This window comes from Carettochelys insculpta, chromosome 12 (genome assembly GCF_033958435.1).
Source record: "Carettochelys insculpta isolate YL-2023 chromosome 12, ASM3395843v1, whole genome shotgun sequence".
NCBI classification, from domain to species: Eukaryota; Metazoa; Chordata; order Testudines; family Carettochelyidae; genus Carettochelys; species Carettochelys insculpta.
This window is the reverse complement of record NC_134148.1, coordinates 10,816,247-10,832,698: the sequence shown is the minus strand read 5'-3', so window position 1 is coordinate 10,832,698 and position 16,452 is coordinate 10,816,247. Positions and strand designations below refer to the sequence as shown.

Below are 16,452 nucleotides of genomic sequence, written 5' to 3'. Positions count from 1 at the left end.
ATTGTGCAAAGAAAGCATGAAATATGTGAATGGATGCTCCATTTGCATTTCTGATTTACCTCATTTGCATTCCCTTTTCGAAAGTGGACTGTAGTGTAGACGCAGCCTGAGTGAACAAATGAGGTCTCAGAAATGCTGTCACTCTGGTTGATGTGACCTGCAAATTCTGATTAGAAACCCAGTGCACAAATAGCAAATGTTAACAAATCTTTGGATGAATGCTTGATCTGGCTACCCTTACCCTTTCCCATTACTGTTAGTTGCTCATTTCTGTGAGATGTGATCATATCAATATAAAAGTCAAACTAGAAATGAGATGGACTGTGCCTGGTTTCTTCCATGGAAAATGGAACCAAATTGAGAAGATCAGGTAACTTGGACCTGTAAAGAGCTGGAGCCTGCTGGGAGAGAATCATTAAGTAAAGAAAGTACTGAGGCCTGTGAGCCTGGCAGGACAGCTATAAGGAAGGGGAAGCTCTGTGGATTCAGAAACTAGTAGCAATTGAAATGATTGATTTTGTCATGAGGAAGGCTGGGTAGGAGATTGATGGTGCTTTGAACTTTGTTAATAAACCAGACTCTTGAGAAGGAGTGTGAATTTAGATTATCTTGGCTAGATGGGGAGCTGAGGCACCAGCTAGGTCTGAAGCCGGAACTGGGTAAACCTACAAGAAGCTTATAGAGGTGCCTGCCCACCAGGGGGAAAGTCAGAATCATGAGTTGTTGCCCATTTCACTTTTCTTATGGTTAAACTCTAAATGCCTTTCCCCATTCTTTGTCTGTTCCCTCACCTCATTCACCAGTTTCTCCTACTAGCTGCCTCTGGCTGGGCTCCCTAAAATAATGGGAAAAATGTAGCTTTTGTAGTGTTTCATTGGTGACTTAGGCTAGTGTCCACATACTCTGCGGCCTGCCCTGTGGATCAGGCAAAGTGAAGATGCACAGATTTTATGCTTCTCCGGGAGCCTAGTGACCTTATTTAACTCGCCCTAGACAGCTGGATGTGGCAAGTCACTCCCAGCACTTCAGCATAAAAACTGTTTGGCAGGGGAGGGGACGGTTAGCATCAGCAGTTTTGCCTTTTACCTGTCAATCTACTGTTTACTTGCTCTTCCTGTCATTATTCAGGTAGTTGTCCCACTGCCTCTGGAGCAGTACAACCATGGAGAGAACATGGTTTGCACTGCTACTCAGTAAATTGCACTGTGGGGGTAGAGCAGGGTGTTGAAGTACTGTAGGGAATAGAGAAAGAGGGGCAGGACGCAACAGCTGGACTGCTGGCAAAAGAAATTTCTTGTGAACGTTGTCCTTTTCATAGAGACAGATAACTGGCAGTAAGTGCTAAAAGGAGATGATCTTGATCATAACTTTTAGTTTGTTACAAAACAACAAACTAAGCATGGCTCAACATCAAAAAATTGTTTTAGAGTTAAAAGTTCAGCCCTGATAAAAATCTAACATTTAAATTCTTACCCAGATTTACTTTGATTAAAAAGAAAAAAACAAACTGAAAATCTTTCAGTGGTAGCCCCTTACTCACTTCCTGTGTGTTCTGATTTCGCTCCTGTTGGAAAGACTATAAGAACAGTTCATTGGGCTGTTATTCAGTTTCCATTTTACGCTGTAAACATGAAAATCATCTTTTATAAAAACAGATTTCAATCAAAAGAAGAGATATGGATTCCTCCTTACAATATATGAAGTAGTTTCCTCCTTGGATAACTTTGAAGGTCCATGTTCACCCTAAGCAAAGGGTAACTCTTACATAATTGTACTTGCATCATGAGTATTTTCAAATAGCATTTGGCAGAGGTAATGGTGCTGGGTGGTTCTGTTGGCAGGGGAAAAATGACAAGCAGATGGTGCACTTACATTTAGACTTGTGACTGCGTGTGTGGCCATGTAATAGGTAACAAGAGATGGCAGCTTCTTGAATCAATTTTTTGTAATCCTAGGAAGGATCTGAATTGCAGAGAGGGTTTGTCAGTTGGTGATACTGTGACACAGAGAAAAGTTTACAATAAGTCATCTACTAAAATGTCTATGTACTGCAGTGTCTGGAAATCATGTTCTTTGCCTTGTGATAAAGGAACTGATAGGTAGATATGTCCAGTGGTTAAATTGTTGTAGTGGTTCATTTGTCTGGCTCAGATCCATGCTACAGCTACTGTAGTAATTGAAGCTTCTCTCCTTTCTTTCAGACAGTTAAGGGAATGCTGGATAACCCCAATGAACCTGTGAGCGACCTCTCATACTTTGATTGTATTGAGGGTGTTATGGAAAACTCCAAGGTAATTCTGTTGCACTACTTCCATTTGTGCGTGTGTTAGACAAATCGACAGAGGTTTCTGCATGCTAATAAAAGACATTGGAAAGAGACTGTCTGCTTCTGGGGAAAAAAATCTTATGTTTTAACCTTATTAAATTCTATTTAAAACTCCATTTGAGACTCTTGTGAGCAATCATTATTCTGTTCTTTGGATTTTTTGTTCATCTGAAGATCTATTGTGCTGAGAGCATTTAGTGTCATGTGGTTGTCTTGTGATATTGTCTGAGACCTAACTAGCCTTACAATCCAAATGCTTCAGCATACCAGCATGTATTGTGAAATCTGGATTATTTGTAGCCATTTAGAGTCCTGTGTGTACATTACAAAAAATCATAATGAGGTGAACCACCTTTTTTAGCTCATTTACATGCATACATCCCCAAGAAAGAGAAAACAGGCTTGTGTTAATTGACTGGCTTTGCCTGTTAGAATAAACCATTGTTTAAACTGTGGTTTGAACTGAAATTAATTTTTACCATGTCTACTATATAGGGATCAAAAATTCTGTAAGTGTTAGAAAATACAACACTGCATTACTGCAAAACTATTTTACTGTGCAAATCTTATCATACTCTGAAATCTTCCACTGAAAATTTTAGAGTATCTTCATTTTGACCTTTTCAGCATGTGATTCATTGGAATCGTCCCAAAGTCTTCACACACTGTAAGAAAAGGACAATGCCTAATGCACTGGAACATGGAATTAGTTTGCTTTGCTGATGTATGAAAGAAATTGCAAGCTACAAACAAACCCAGTAAAACAGGCTTCAGGGAGGCAAATGCTAAGATTTAACAGGCATTCCCAAGAGTGGGACATTTCCTGTACCCCAAGCTGCAAGTACCTTTTCAACAACATTTTGGCTAGTGTTCAGGGGCAGATAAGGAGGTTGTTCTGAGTTGTTGCCTTTGTTTCTTTTTGCAGTCCAGGAAACTTGAAAAACAATGCCGGGTAGAATAAAGTAGTATATTGTGGTAGTAATGTACCCTGTTTTCAATTGTGAAGGTGCTTGGAGAATCAATGGCAGGCATTTCCCAGAATGCAAAGACAGGGGATCTTCTGGTCTTTGGAGAATGTGTTGGAGTTGCTTCCAAAGCTCTTTGTGGTCTCACAGAGGCTGCAGCTCAGGTAACCACTTGTTCATGAAGCCTGTAAAAAATATCAATCTGTATCTTGTGAGAGAGAATTTTGGACTTTTATTCTTGTTGGCCAAAGAATCAAAGTATTTTGCAATTTTAAAAGGTTTTCATCTTGGAATAGTGGGGCAGACATTAACTAATCAGGCATCACCCACACTTCTGAGATGAGGGGAGCGATAGTATGTCTGTTTTGTATGGAGGGATAATGAGACAGGCAGGTTAAATGAGTTTCCCAAGCTTATAAAGGAAATGAGCATCAGAAATGAATTTGTGTTTGTACCTTCCAGTTCTATGCATAGTCCCCAAGATCTCACCCCTCAGAACTGACTGAGGGAGGGAAGCACAGGCAAACTCGCGTTACTTTGAAGCTAGGTAATTTCAGCTTTGTGCCTTAAGTTAAACACACACACACCAAAAAAAGCATTCTAGGGTCAATTCTAATAATCAGCCAATGTCTTCAAACTATACAGACTCTCATTCACCTGTAGCAAAGGAAAAGAGATTCCAGTAAATGTAAGTTTTTTTAGACCTATTACAGCTGTCTGGATATTTTCTCAGTATCTAAGAGTCTTGAACTGTTGCAACATTCAGAGGTGGTGTTAATAGTGTTGGATCCGTCTGCCAAAGTTGCGTACTTGGAGCCAACCTGCTTCCCAAGTTATTCAGCTGCTCCCCCTTGCAACCCAAAGCTATATTGCCTCCTCAGTGGAGGAGTCAAGTGTGAGGGACCATGATCCCAAGCAGCTGCAAACTGCTCTGCCTATCTCCCCTTCCCAAAGAAAACCCCCAATTAATTGGTGACTCTGAGCTTTCTGTCCCCCACACTTAGCCCTGGTTGCCTTGTCAGGCACAGCCTGTGACTGTTTTGCTCTCTGTAAGGGAAATCTGAAAGAAACCTTCAAGTGCAGCTTTGCACATGTAAATAAATCCTGATCTCTGTGGTGAGAAAGGGACAATCATTGTTTAAATAAAAGCTGAGCTTAGCACTAACCAGTATGTGTTTTTTACCGTGGCCAGCTGGACTCCTCAAAATCTGTCTGCTCTGGGTGGGTGGGTAAAAGTTACCTTGAACAGTCAGCATCAGTTCTGACCTTGCTGCCCAAGAAGTAAATCAGCTCTGCTTGGATGCTTGTTAGATAATGGAACGTCTTCACCCTTTGGATTTTGCTGAACAGTTTTGTTTAGGCTAATGAGATTTCACAAATTATACTACAGAGACACTGGCTTTTACATCCTCTCACGAGCTTATTGCTAGGGATGTATTAATAGCAGCATTGCTGTATGACTCCTAACTGCAGCCTGGCCACTCTGATCAATAAATATTTGGCTGGCTCATTAAAAATCTGGAATAGGGTTAGCACAGTCTTTGAATTTGCTTTTTATTTCTTGTTCCCTTTCTAGGCTGCTTACTTGGTTGGCATCTCAGATCCTAACAGTCAGGCTGGTCACCAGGGGCTTGTCGATCCCATCCAATTTGCCAGGGCCAATCAGGCAATCCAGATGGCATGTCAGAATCTGGTGGATCCAGCAAGTAGCCCATCACAGGTGACTTTCCAGAACATTGTAATGAGACCCTTTCTGGGTATTATTGGAACCCTCTATTTGCTTTGTATTGACAGTTAGTGAAGGAACATACTCAGTTTTGGGACGTAGAAAGGGTGTGAACCACGGTTTCTTCACAATTAGAGTGCTGTTATTACTTTGTTCCTTTGCCTGGTTCTACACGTCTTCTGTGCCATCTGTCATTTCAGGTTTTATCGGCTGCCACAATAGTGGCCAAGCATACTTCTGCTTTGTGTAACGCTTGTCGGATCGCTTCATCGAAGACAGCAAACCCCGTTGCCAAGAGACATTTTGTGCAATCTGCTAAGGAGGTAGCAAACAGCACCGCCAACCTGGTGAAAACTATCAAGGTGCATGTTCTCTTTCATTGTGCTTTTATTTCTCTCCTGCTCTTCTGAAACAGAAGATCTTTTTAACAGTATCTTCTCTCTCTTAGCTGCATATTTTTTTTAAATATTGTCATTCATTAGGAATCATTGTCGTGGACCAGAACTCCTTTATGCAAGGCGCTGCATAGACACACCTTGTGTAAAATGGAAAGCTGTAACATTTTCATTGCGCTGGAAAAGTTCAAGTGGTACAAGCCTCCTTAGTGTGGGTACAGTTCTAAAAAGTGTGTATTAATAATCAAGAATTGCTCAGAAGTTGATACCATACGGCTGTTCTGCTATACTGCTGCTACACACACACCAACTACATTAAAACGATTGCAGTTGCAAAGTCAAGCACTCCAGATGCACCATGTGCAACCTTAGTTTGACCCATTGTGTACATACATTGTGATACAGGCTTTAATTGCGTGATCACATACCATTTTTCCCACAGGACTCCTGCCTCACTGAGTACATAGAATGGATGGTGCCCACTTAATGAGCAGCTGTTGAGTATTGTTTTATCCTCCCCATTCAGTGTGGCCCATTCCTTATTTACCTTACTCAAACGTTGCTTTGAAGACAGAATTATTAATGTGTTCAGGATCTTTTCTGCAGTGCTCATCACTCTAATATCTGAGTATGCCACACTCAGACAGCATTCATTTACCTTCACAAAAATCAGTGAATGAAGCAGGGGTCCTACAGACAACAACTTCCTTTGGTACCCAACACTAGTAGATCTTCAGAGCACGTCCATCCTGTTTACAGGCAGGAAATTAGAAAAAGTTGAATGTGGTTGTGGGACTGTATAAGCGCATGGGAAAGGAATTAAGGTTGCACATGCAACATTAATTCTTGCATCTCTTAACTTTCAGCTGCTTGACTTCATAACTTTAACAAAATGCTCCTTTAACATAGTTTTGTACGTATAATTCTCAGGTTTTGGGGTGTTTTTAATGAAAGAAGAGGTTGGGCCTGCTATGAGGGTGGAAAGTTTCATACTAAACAGTTGAAGTTTGGCAAAGTTATAAGCAACTAAAATCAGGGTCTTAAAGTGGGAAGTATTGGGCAACCTTAATAAGGAGAGATTAAATTAATAGATTTAAAGCTGGAAAGGACCATTACGATCATTTCATCTGACTTCCTGTACTGCGTAGGCCGTAGAAGTTCCCAAAATAATTCCAAGATCATATCAGTTATGCTTATTACAAGCTGTGTGTACACTTAAACTTATATATATGTATCAGTAATACTTTATATCCTGACTGGCATAGTTACACTGGTACAATTTTCAAGGATATTCCAGGCCTAAATGTTCTTGGTGTATGAAGGCAGGTGTCTGGACTCGATGACCTCTCAGGATCCCTTCCAGTCCTAGCGTTCTGTGATTCTGTATGACACAGGAAACCTCTGCAACTCTAGCTATTAGTTGCCTGGATTCCAGGGTTTGGGGTTGTGAAAACCTCTTAGGGGTGCCACATGGCTCAGAAATAACAAATGAGAGAGATGAGTTTGTTTCAGAGTTGAAATATACAAGCTAAAAATAATGCTTAACTTTTGTCAACAATCTGTTTTCTAAATACCTCCCCAAGTTTTGATAGGAAGCAGTTTCTCTTCTCGTGAGAACGAATGAAGCCTGTGAGAAACTTGGGAATTGTGAATTTGAATTTCTCAGTGAGCCATTAGTGCTGCCAAAATTCTTGTAAAACAACTGTATTCAGAGGGCTAGATGCTATTATGATTTTACACTGAAGCTGCTTTCATACTGAGCTATTTCCTGCGAGATTATGAAAGCGATGAGTTCACTTACATGAAAATGAGTAACAGCTATGAAGATGAATATCTGGTTTAGAGGTTTTATTCTACAAGATCAACTTGTTAGCAACTTCCACCTCTGTGGACTTGAGACATTATAGCATGATTTATTGGAAGTCATCAGAGTGCAATTATTTTAAGCTTTTTTGTCCCTGTTGCTCACAGCAACACAGCTGCTTTGGGCTTCAGGTCAATAATCATACGAATAAGTGAAGAAACCTACTATGTTAAATGTTATTTCTTTTTTCTAAAGTGTTAAATGTAACTTTAGCCTTGTGTGTGGAGGAGCTTTCAAATCTATTTGTGAATCTCAAATGTTGTAAATGTTTTGAAACTTACAGTGAGTAACTGAAGAGTGTGTGGCCCATATGAGCCTTTACAGAGGGGTTCTTGCATGCCAGAGACTAATTACCTTATTCTTTGCCAGGCCCTGGATGGTGATTTCTCTGAAGATAACCGCAACAAGTGTAGAATTGCAACTGCACCTTTGATTGAAGCTGTGGAAAATCTGACAGCATTTGCTTCCAATCCAGAGTTTGTCAGCATACCGGCCCAGATCAGCATGGAGGTAGGAAAAGAGTTGTATTGGCATCATGGAGTAAGCATAAGATGTGTTCTTCTGCCTCAAGATAGCTTTATTATCAAAGGTAAAATGTAGAGTTAAACTTTTGTAACCAAAACAACCTTTGAAGAATTTCATCCTTGGGTTCCAAGTGGTCATGAAGAACTTATTTCAGAATCAGGTCCTGTGATCCCAAATCAGGAACAAAATTTGCATAGGTTCAAAGTAATAAGTAATTTCACTTTCCGTCAAAGGAGTTCTGTTTTTCTTACTTGCCCAATCCTGTATTCAAGATTATGTCTTTTGCCTTGAGAATAGGCTCCAGCACAAATGCATGAAACACAGTTTTTCATACATTCCCTGTACAGCTGATACCCAGCAACAAGAGTGCTCTTTCCTGTTTTGAATCTCTTCCCTAGCCTAAGGGCTGATCTAATCTGCCAGGCCACATTCCTTGAGTTCCTTCCTATGGACCTCTTGGAGGCCATACACTCTTTCAGTTAACCACTGACCTAGACAGGTGATTCTGCAATGGTGCCCTTTTATTTCTTTTTTCTAGCTCATAACTTTGTATTCATAACTTGCACGTTCTGTCAGGTAGTTCTCGCCATCTGGTGATGTCATATATCTGCTGTGTTTCAAAGGCCTCATTAAACTTTGAAGTAGGGCAGTACTCCATTCCTGGGAATGGAGTGAGGACTTTGAAGGAAGAGAAAATGTGTGTAGACTCTCTGCTGGCTACTTCAAAGTAGTGCCTAACTTCGAAGTTAGTTCCTAGTGTAGACACAGCCAAGATGAGTTGTCAAGTTACAAGGGTGACTTACAAATGTTCTGCCTCTTCTTTGAGTGGTCCCCGTGGGTGCTCCACAATAGGTGTCGGGCTCGCCCGGCGCCACAGATCGGAAATCTTCCAGCAGTTTCTCCTGGATCGCGCATTCGCCGGCGTGCGCCTGCCGCCCTGCACGCCCCCAGCCGTGTGCGCAATCCGGTCCCCGCCAGTTCCTTCTCAACCGCCATTGGCTGCAGATGGAATCCACTCAGGCTAAGGCCAGAGTCAGATTACTTAGTGGTTTTTTTCCACGTGTAATTTGTTGTTTCGGTTATTAAACAAAAAAAAAAAAAGAGGGAGAAAGCAAAGACAAAGAGAATATCAGCAAAAAAAAAAAAAAAAAAAAAGAGAGAGAGAAAAGAGAGGAGCGGAGAAGAGAAGAACGGACGTGAAGGCCATTTAGGCCGCCCGCTGCCCCGCAGGCCGGTGATCACTATTTGGGGTGGAAAGGCACTGATTAAGTGCTAAGTACCCTATTAACAATAAAGGACTCACCGCAATGGCCTCTTCAGGTTTTAAAAAGTGTGAGTCATGCCGCGAAGCTATGCCGGCCTCCGTGGGGCATAGCAAAGGCATCCGACACGTGGGGGAATTACAGCTTACCCAGATGCGTTCTCACTGTGCTAAGCTCACAGCCAGGGCCAGGAAGGACAGAGCAATGAGGCGTAAAATGCTCTTGTTGATAAGGCTCTCCAGCTGGACTTGCTGGAGAAGCCTCACCCAGAAGGGCCCTCTGGGTTGCATAAGAGGAGGGCAGCTTTTCTCTCTGACCCCCTCAGCACAGAAACAGAGGAAACTCTCCCTGGCTCGATCCTTGCCGTGCGTTTGCAGCGAGCAGGACAAGCGGAGCACACAGCCCCCAGCCGCATACTCAGGCAAGCGGCAGCGCACGTGGCACAGGCTGAGCCTCCGATTATTCAACAGCCGGCACGCGCGGCGCCTAGAGCGTGAGCCAGGCAAGTGCCGGAACCGGCGGCACCGCCACAGGCGGCACAGACCCCTGCGGCACCAGCGGTGCAGGGCTGCCAGCCACGGAGCCTGCAGGCACCAGAGGGGGATACCCACGCGGCACCGCAGCTGACGGTGCCGAGCGCGGCACTGACAGCGGGGCCGAGATCTCCGGCACGGAAGGGGGTGGTGCCGGCCCCGCAGTGGAGGGGCAAGGCAACACCAAAAACCCAGCACCGCAGTCCATCTCTGGACAGGGCTGCGCTGCTGTTAGCACCAAGCCCTTCCCGTGTGATACACACGCCGCACCGAAGGCCTGTGTCTCCACTGGCCCATCCAGAAAAAAGAAACAAAAAAAAAAAAACCAACCTCCTTCTCCGTTCCTCCAACCAATGTCACCATGGCTTGGGCCACCGTCACCATTTCTGGGATTGGATCCCCTGGCGTACTATCACAAGCCAGTTTCACCTCTATCTGTGTCGTTGCGGAGGTCTCGCTCTCCCAGACATCGGGGGTACACACCCTGCGAGTGGTCTAGGTCTCCATCCCCAGACCCTTGCCCGTGCTGCCATGGTCGTCCTTATCAGGCTGGACACAGACAAACCACAGGCCTACACCCAGGGGCAGGTCCCCCCCCAAGCCGCTCAGTACCCCCGTGGGCACTCCCGATCGGGGACAGAAACACAGTTGTCTAAAGGGGAGTTAATTTTAGAACCCCGAGACTTTCCTTCACGATCCTCCGGCGAGCAAGTGTATCATCGACCGCAGGAACCCGAGGGTTTGAGGGAGGTTTACCTTAGTGGTTCCTCCTCATCCTCCCCAGATGAGGCCATGGCCCCCGGGCACATCTCTCCCCCGGATGACTTTAAACAGTTTCAGGAGCCATTTAGAAGGGTGGCTTTCACGCAAGACATTCAAACGGCAGAGGTGCAGGAGAATCATCACAAACTCCTGAAAAATTTGAGACCCCCGGCTTCATCCAAAACTGCTATTCCGCTGGATGAAGCCATTCTGGAGTCAGCCACTGCTATATGGCAGACTCCGGCCTCTGTTCCGCCTACGAACAAGAGAGCGGATAAGAAATACTTCGTCCCCGCAAAGGGCATGGAGTTCCTCTTCAGTCACCCACAACCAAATTCTTTGGTGGTCGAGTCGTCCCAGCAGAGGTCAAAGGCTTCTCAGTACAAATCGGGGGATCGGACAAAGATGCTAAGAAGCTAGAGCAGTTTGGCAGGAAGGTATATTCCTCTCCTATCCTGCTATTGAGAATGGCAAATTATGGGCACACCTAGCAAACCATAATTTTGATAATTACTCCGGGCTTACTCCCCTCATGGATTCACTTCCGGAAGATGAAAAGCCGGTGTTCAAGGCAATGGTTCAAGAGGGCTACGCAGCATCACGGACGGGAGTCCAGATTGCCCTGGACGTGGCGGACACGGCGGCACGTTCAACGGCTACAGTAGTGGTCATGCGTAGAGAATCCTGGCCCCAGACGTTGGGTATCTCGAGGGACCTACAGGCGAAGATCGTGGACCTTCCCTTTGATACACAAAAGCTGTTTGCGGACTCAACCGACTCGGTCCCTCACCCCAGTAAGGACTCGAGAGCTACACTTAGAACCTTGGGCATTTATACTCCCCCATACAGGAGGGAAAACTTTTACCCTCAGCAAAGACGCTACGCTTACAACCACAGCGTGCTCAATATCAGTGGGGCTACGGCCAAGGGCGCTATCAATAGCGGCAACAGTACAGAACTCCTAGGCGACGTTCTCAACAAAGCCGTACGCCCTTGGGTCAGGCCCAAAGGCAACAAGTTTGATGGGTGGGTCGGGGGCTGCACTATCAATACCCTCGCTCATCTCATGTTCCATCATCGCCTCAGACCGTTCCACTCCCAGTGGCAAAAGATCACCACAGACATATGGGTGCTGGAGATCATAGCCATGGGTTACACGATCCCCTCCTAGTCGCTTCCACCGACGAAGCCTCCCACCAGGCCTCACCTCAGGGATGCTGTCACGAGGCAAGGCTCAAGCAGAAGGTGACTCACCTTATGTTCATAAGGACGGTGGAAAGAGTGCCGGAATAATTCCAGGGGAAGGTTTTATTCACACTACTTCCTACCAGAGAAGAAAACAGAACACTGGAGGCCATCTTAGATCTTCGGGGCCTCAACAGTTACTTGCGTAAGCAACGTTTTCAGATTATCACAGTTGCCTTGATACTCACAGCACTGGACAATGAAGACTGGGTTGCAGCACTCGATTTACGAGATGCTTACTTTCATATAACAATCCAGCCGGCATACAGATGCTTCCTCCGCTTCACGGTTGGCCAGGAGTGCTTCCAGCACAGGGTTCTTCCGTTTGGCCTCTCCTCGGCCCCCAGAGTCTTTACCAAAACCCTGGCAGTGGTATCAGCCTACCTGCACAGACAAGGGGTGTTTATTTTTCCCATATCTGGGCGACTGCCTGCTAAAAGGGACCTCGAAGGCAGAGGTCTCACGCATGATACGTGTCACAGCGGACACGTTTCTTTGCTGGGCCTAGTCATCAACCTCGCAAAGTCAAAGTCCGAACCCACACAACATATAGAGTTCATAGGGGCATGCATAAACTCTATCACAGCAAGGGTGTACCTACCCGACGCCCGCTTCTGTGCAATCAGTTCGCTGGTGCAAGTCATTACATACAGCCCCACGGTGCCAGTCTTAACGTGCCTACAGCTGCTGGGCCATACGGCAGCAGCAACGTTTGTGGTACAGAATGCCAGGTTGCACATGTCAAGCCTGTAGCATTGGCTGGTGAGCATTTACAAACCGGCATCCCACACTGTCCACAGGGTGGTGTCGCCCACAACAGAGGTGCGCAGATCCCTGGCGTGGTGGGAAAACCCCAAGAATCTGCTAGTAGGGGTGCCTTTTCACCAACCACAAATTCCTATTTTTTTTTCTTACTACCGACACCTCCCACGTAAGATGGGGAGCGCACATCGGCGACAAGGTAACGCAAGGGCTATGGTCCCCTGCGGAACAGACACTGCACATAACCAGGCCGGAGCTCAGAGCAGTGTTCAACACCTGCAAACATTTTCAAGATTACCTACGTGGCAAAGTAGTCGGGATTCAGTACCGACAATACCTCCACTATGTTTTACATCAATCGACAAGGAGGAGCACGATCCCGTGCCCTATGTGCGGAAGCAGTCCAATTGTAGAATTGGTGCATCGCCAACAACATAACGTTGAAAGCCTCGTACTTGCCGGGCGCTCACACCGTGAAAGCAGATCAGCTGAGCAGGTGCTTTACAATCATACACGAATGGCAGATCCGCTCCGATCTGCTACGGCACATTTTTCGTACATGGGGGTTTCGCCAGATCGATCTGTTTGCCACAAGGTCTTGCACAAAGCCAGAAGGGAGAGAGCTCGCATGATACTCATAGTCCCGCTTGGGATCGGCAGCAATGGCTTCCCTTGCTTTTGCACATGTCGGACCACCCACCACTCCCTCTACCAGTGGCACCGGACTTACTCACGCAGGCTCAGGGGTCCTTAGTGCACCCGCACCCTCAGGGTCTGTACCTACAAGCATGGCTAATCCATGGCTCAGCTCTTTAAAGAACACGTGTATGGAGGGGGTACAACAAGTCCTGGAATGTAGCCGAAGGACCTCCACCAGGAGGACTGACAAGCAGAAATGGACTTGATTCACAGCCTGGTGTTCCGCCAAGCAGTTAGCTCCCCTTGACGTTCCTATACCTGTAATACTAGAATACTTATTGGACCTCAAGAGAGGCGGGTTTTCTCTATCCTCGCTAAAGGTCCACCTCGCCGCTATATCAGCCTTTCGGCATACAGAGGAAGGGCCCACGGTATTCGCCTATCCTATTGTTACCAGGTTCTAGAAGGGGCTGGTAAACCTGTACCCCCCTCGGAAACCGCTTCCACCATCATGGAATTTGGACTTGGTGCTCAGCACGCTATCGGGTCCACCTTTTGAACCATTAGCCACAGTTCCCATACGTCTCCTTATGATAAAAAAATAAATAAATAAACAACCTCCCTCCTTGCTACTACGTCAGCCCGCAGGGTGAGTGAGCTCGCGGCAGTGATGGCAATGCCGCACTGCACAGTATTCTCAAAGGAGGCGGTAACCTTTAGGCTGCACCCAGCCTTTGTTACAAAAGTCTCTTCGGAATCCAATCTTAACGAGCCAATAGTTTTACCCTCGTTTTACCCGAAGCCTCACAGCTCCGGCACGGAGGCACGCCTGCATCTCCTGGATGTGAGGAGGGCGTTGGCCTTCTACATAGACAGAACTAAGTCCTTCCGGAAAACGGACAGGCTCCTAGGTTCTCTCTCTCCCAGTCAAAAGGAGAAGGTCTCTCTTCACAGAGAATCTCTAAGCACATTGTGTCCTGTATAAAAATGTGTTATGAGCTTCAAACTGCTCCTTTGCTGGCCCCGCCCAGGGCTCACTCCACCAGGGCGGTGGCGGCATCAACAGCCTTCTTCAAGGGCATTGCGTTAAAAGACATCTGTAGAGTGGCGACCTGGTCTTCCTACGACACCTTCGCCGAGCATTATGCCCTACATCGGGTATTCGGAGAGGATACCCGTCTGTCGACAGCAGTCCTCTCAGGGGCAAGCTGCACATCAACCGATTACCCACCTCCTTACTTGGGTTACTGCTGGGTAGTCACCTATTGTGGAGCACCCACGGGGACCACTCGAAGAAGAAAGAGAAGTTACTCACCTGTAGTAACGATGGTTCTTCGACATGTGTCCCCGTGGGTGCTCCGCCACCTGCCCATCCTCCCCGCTTCGGATCTCTGTCTAGTGTTTTTCAGGAGCATCCGAGGCAGTTGGTCAAGGAACTGGCGGGGACCGGATCATGCGCATGGCTGGGGGCGCGCAGGGGGGCAGCGCACGCCAGTGCATGCGCGATCCAGGAGAAACTGCTGGAAGATTTCTGATCTGCGGCGCCGGGCGAGCCCGACACCTATTGTGGAGCACCCACGGGGACACATCTCGAAGAACCATCATTACTACAGGTGAGTAACTTCTCTTTTTCCTGCCAGTGCGAGAGAAATGAATTGCTCAGTGTTACATTCTGTCCTCCCTCAATACATGTTTTTGTTAGCATAGAAGTGAGTCTAAGCATTCAGCACTCATTTTGAAGAAGTCTAATTCTGTGCATGTGTCTTGCTGTTCTTTTGATCACAGGGATCACGAGCACAGGAGCCAATTCTGATTTCTGCCAAGACGATGCTGGAAAGCTCAGCTTTACTGATCAAAACTGCTCGTTCACTAGCCATTAATCCCAAAGACCCACCTACCTGGTCTGTTCTCGCCGGACATTCGCATACCGTTTCAGATTCAATTAAGAGTCTGATCACATCCATTAGGTGTGTTATCTGTTAACTTTTTTGGTCTTGCACTCTCATGACAATGCCACAGCATCTTATCTGGTAATGTGGAATGATGTGGCAGTACTGCATGGCCCATGCTGCCATTGTTATGTCACTGAGGAAAGCCATGCAAAGGGACTTGCACACCATCGGCTTGCGATACAGCAAATGTTTCCTCTCCTGAACAGTAAGTCATGGCAAACTGAAGGAACTGCAGGAGCTGTTGTAAAAGTTATTTTTCTCTACCGCATGCCATTGTTTTATTCATTTATAGAAGCTTGAAAGTGAAGTTTAATTCCTTAGCACCTTGTGTCTTTGTCTGTTTGACAAGGTCTCTCTGTTTATACTTTGTACCTGGGTGTCACTGATGACCGCGTAGCTCTGGAAAGTGGAGGTTTTGCCAAATACATCCTTTTATTGATGCAAATAGAACAGAAAATGGTGTAGGTCCAACGTGAATTGGAATGTGTGTAAAACATACTGAGCAATATTCAGAATGTGGAAAACATTTCTTGCGTGCTGACAGTTGTAAGGCTGGTTAAATTATACCCACCAGTTCTCTCTTTGGGCAGGAGTCTTGGGCTTCTCCTCTTTTCATTGGAATGTGTCTCCTTTTCTAGGTGGCCCGGGTAGCCCCAGACTCCCAGCCCCTGGGGTTCTCTGGTCCAGCAGCATCTGGCAGGACCAATGATGTCGCCAGATTCAGAGAGGTTCACATGTACCATATCTGGCATTCTGGTTCAGCAAAAGCATATGCTTTGCTATATCAGGACCAAAACAACTTCAAGGACTGTTCTCTGCTACTGTTTTGTGTTTGTTTTTGTTTTCTGGTGGCGGGGCACCCAGGCCTTAATTTTAGAAGAATCACAAAATTTTTTGTATGCAAATTTAAACACACAAGAAAAGAGGAATTATGTTATGCATCCTTACTCTCATAGGAACAGGGTACTGAGTACACTGTACATTGGTGTCTGTGTATTTGCATTCAGACTCCCTGCTGCTCCCAGCCTGGACCAGGCCCTCTGCTGCCAGGCTGCCACTCCATCTCCGCTCCTGGCCACTGGCACAGCTTTGCCTCAGGCCCTACTCCTAGCTGCCTGCCCCTCTGCCACTGGACTCCCAGCTTCTGGGGCTCTCTGGTCCAGCAACATCTGGCAGGACCAATGATGTTGCCAGATTCAGAGAGGTTCAAGTGTACCATATCTTTTTTTGTTTGTTTGTGTGTTTCAGGGACAAAGCCCCGGGCCAGAGGGAATGTGATTCCTCCATTGATGGAATCAATAGATGTATTAGAGACATTGAACAGGCTTCCCTTGCAGCAGTCAGTCAGAACCTAGCCACAAGGGATGACATCTCAGTTGAGGTAAGGCAGACTGCACCATAAGTGAGTGAAATTGTGCTCTCCTTTTTCATCTCAAAAGGAAAACATTGGACCCAGGGATTGTGTGGAGGCAACCCAGACTACCCTCAGAGGAGAA

The 16,452-nt window shown here is 46.0% G+C and overlaps 1 protein-coding gene across 6 annotated transcripts in view; it reads left to right on the top strand.

Annotated features, from left to right (window-relative positions):
- Positions 1 to 16,452, top strand: part of TLN2 (talin 2) — a 495,540-nt gene that overhangs the window by 356,334 nt on the left and 122,754 nt on the right. For all 6 annotated transcript variants that reach the window (XR_012647070.1, XM_075006263.1, XM_075006264.1 and 3 more), the window contains 7 exons: positions 2,202 to 2,291; positions 3,333 to 3,455; positions 4,868 to 5,011; positions 5,218 to 5,379; positions 7,646 to 7,786; positions 14,790 to 14,971; positions 16,205 to 16,337. Coding sequence is in view for 5 of the 6 variants with exons in the window: in XM_075006263.1 (XP_074862364.1) it covers positions 2,202 to 2,291; positions 3,333 to 3,455; positions 4,868 to 5,011; positions 5,218 to 5,379; positions 7,646 to 7,786; positions 14,790 to 14,971; positions 16,205 to 16,337 (975 nt within the window). In the remaining variant the exon portion in view is untranslated. The remainder of the gene's footprint in view (positions 1 to 2,201; positions 2,292 to 3,332; positions 3,456 to 4,867; positions 5,012 to 5,217; positions 5,380 to 7,645; positions 7,787 to 14,789; positions 14,972 to 16,204; positions 16,338 to 16,452) is intronic.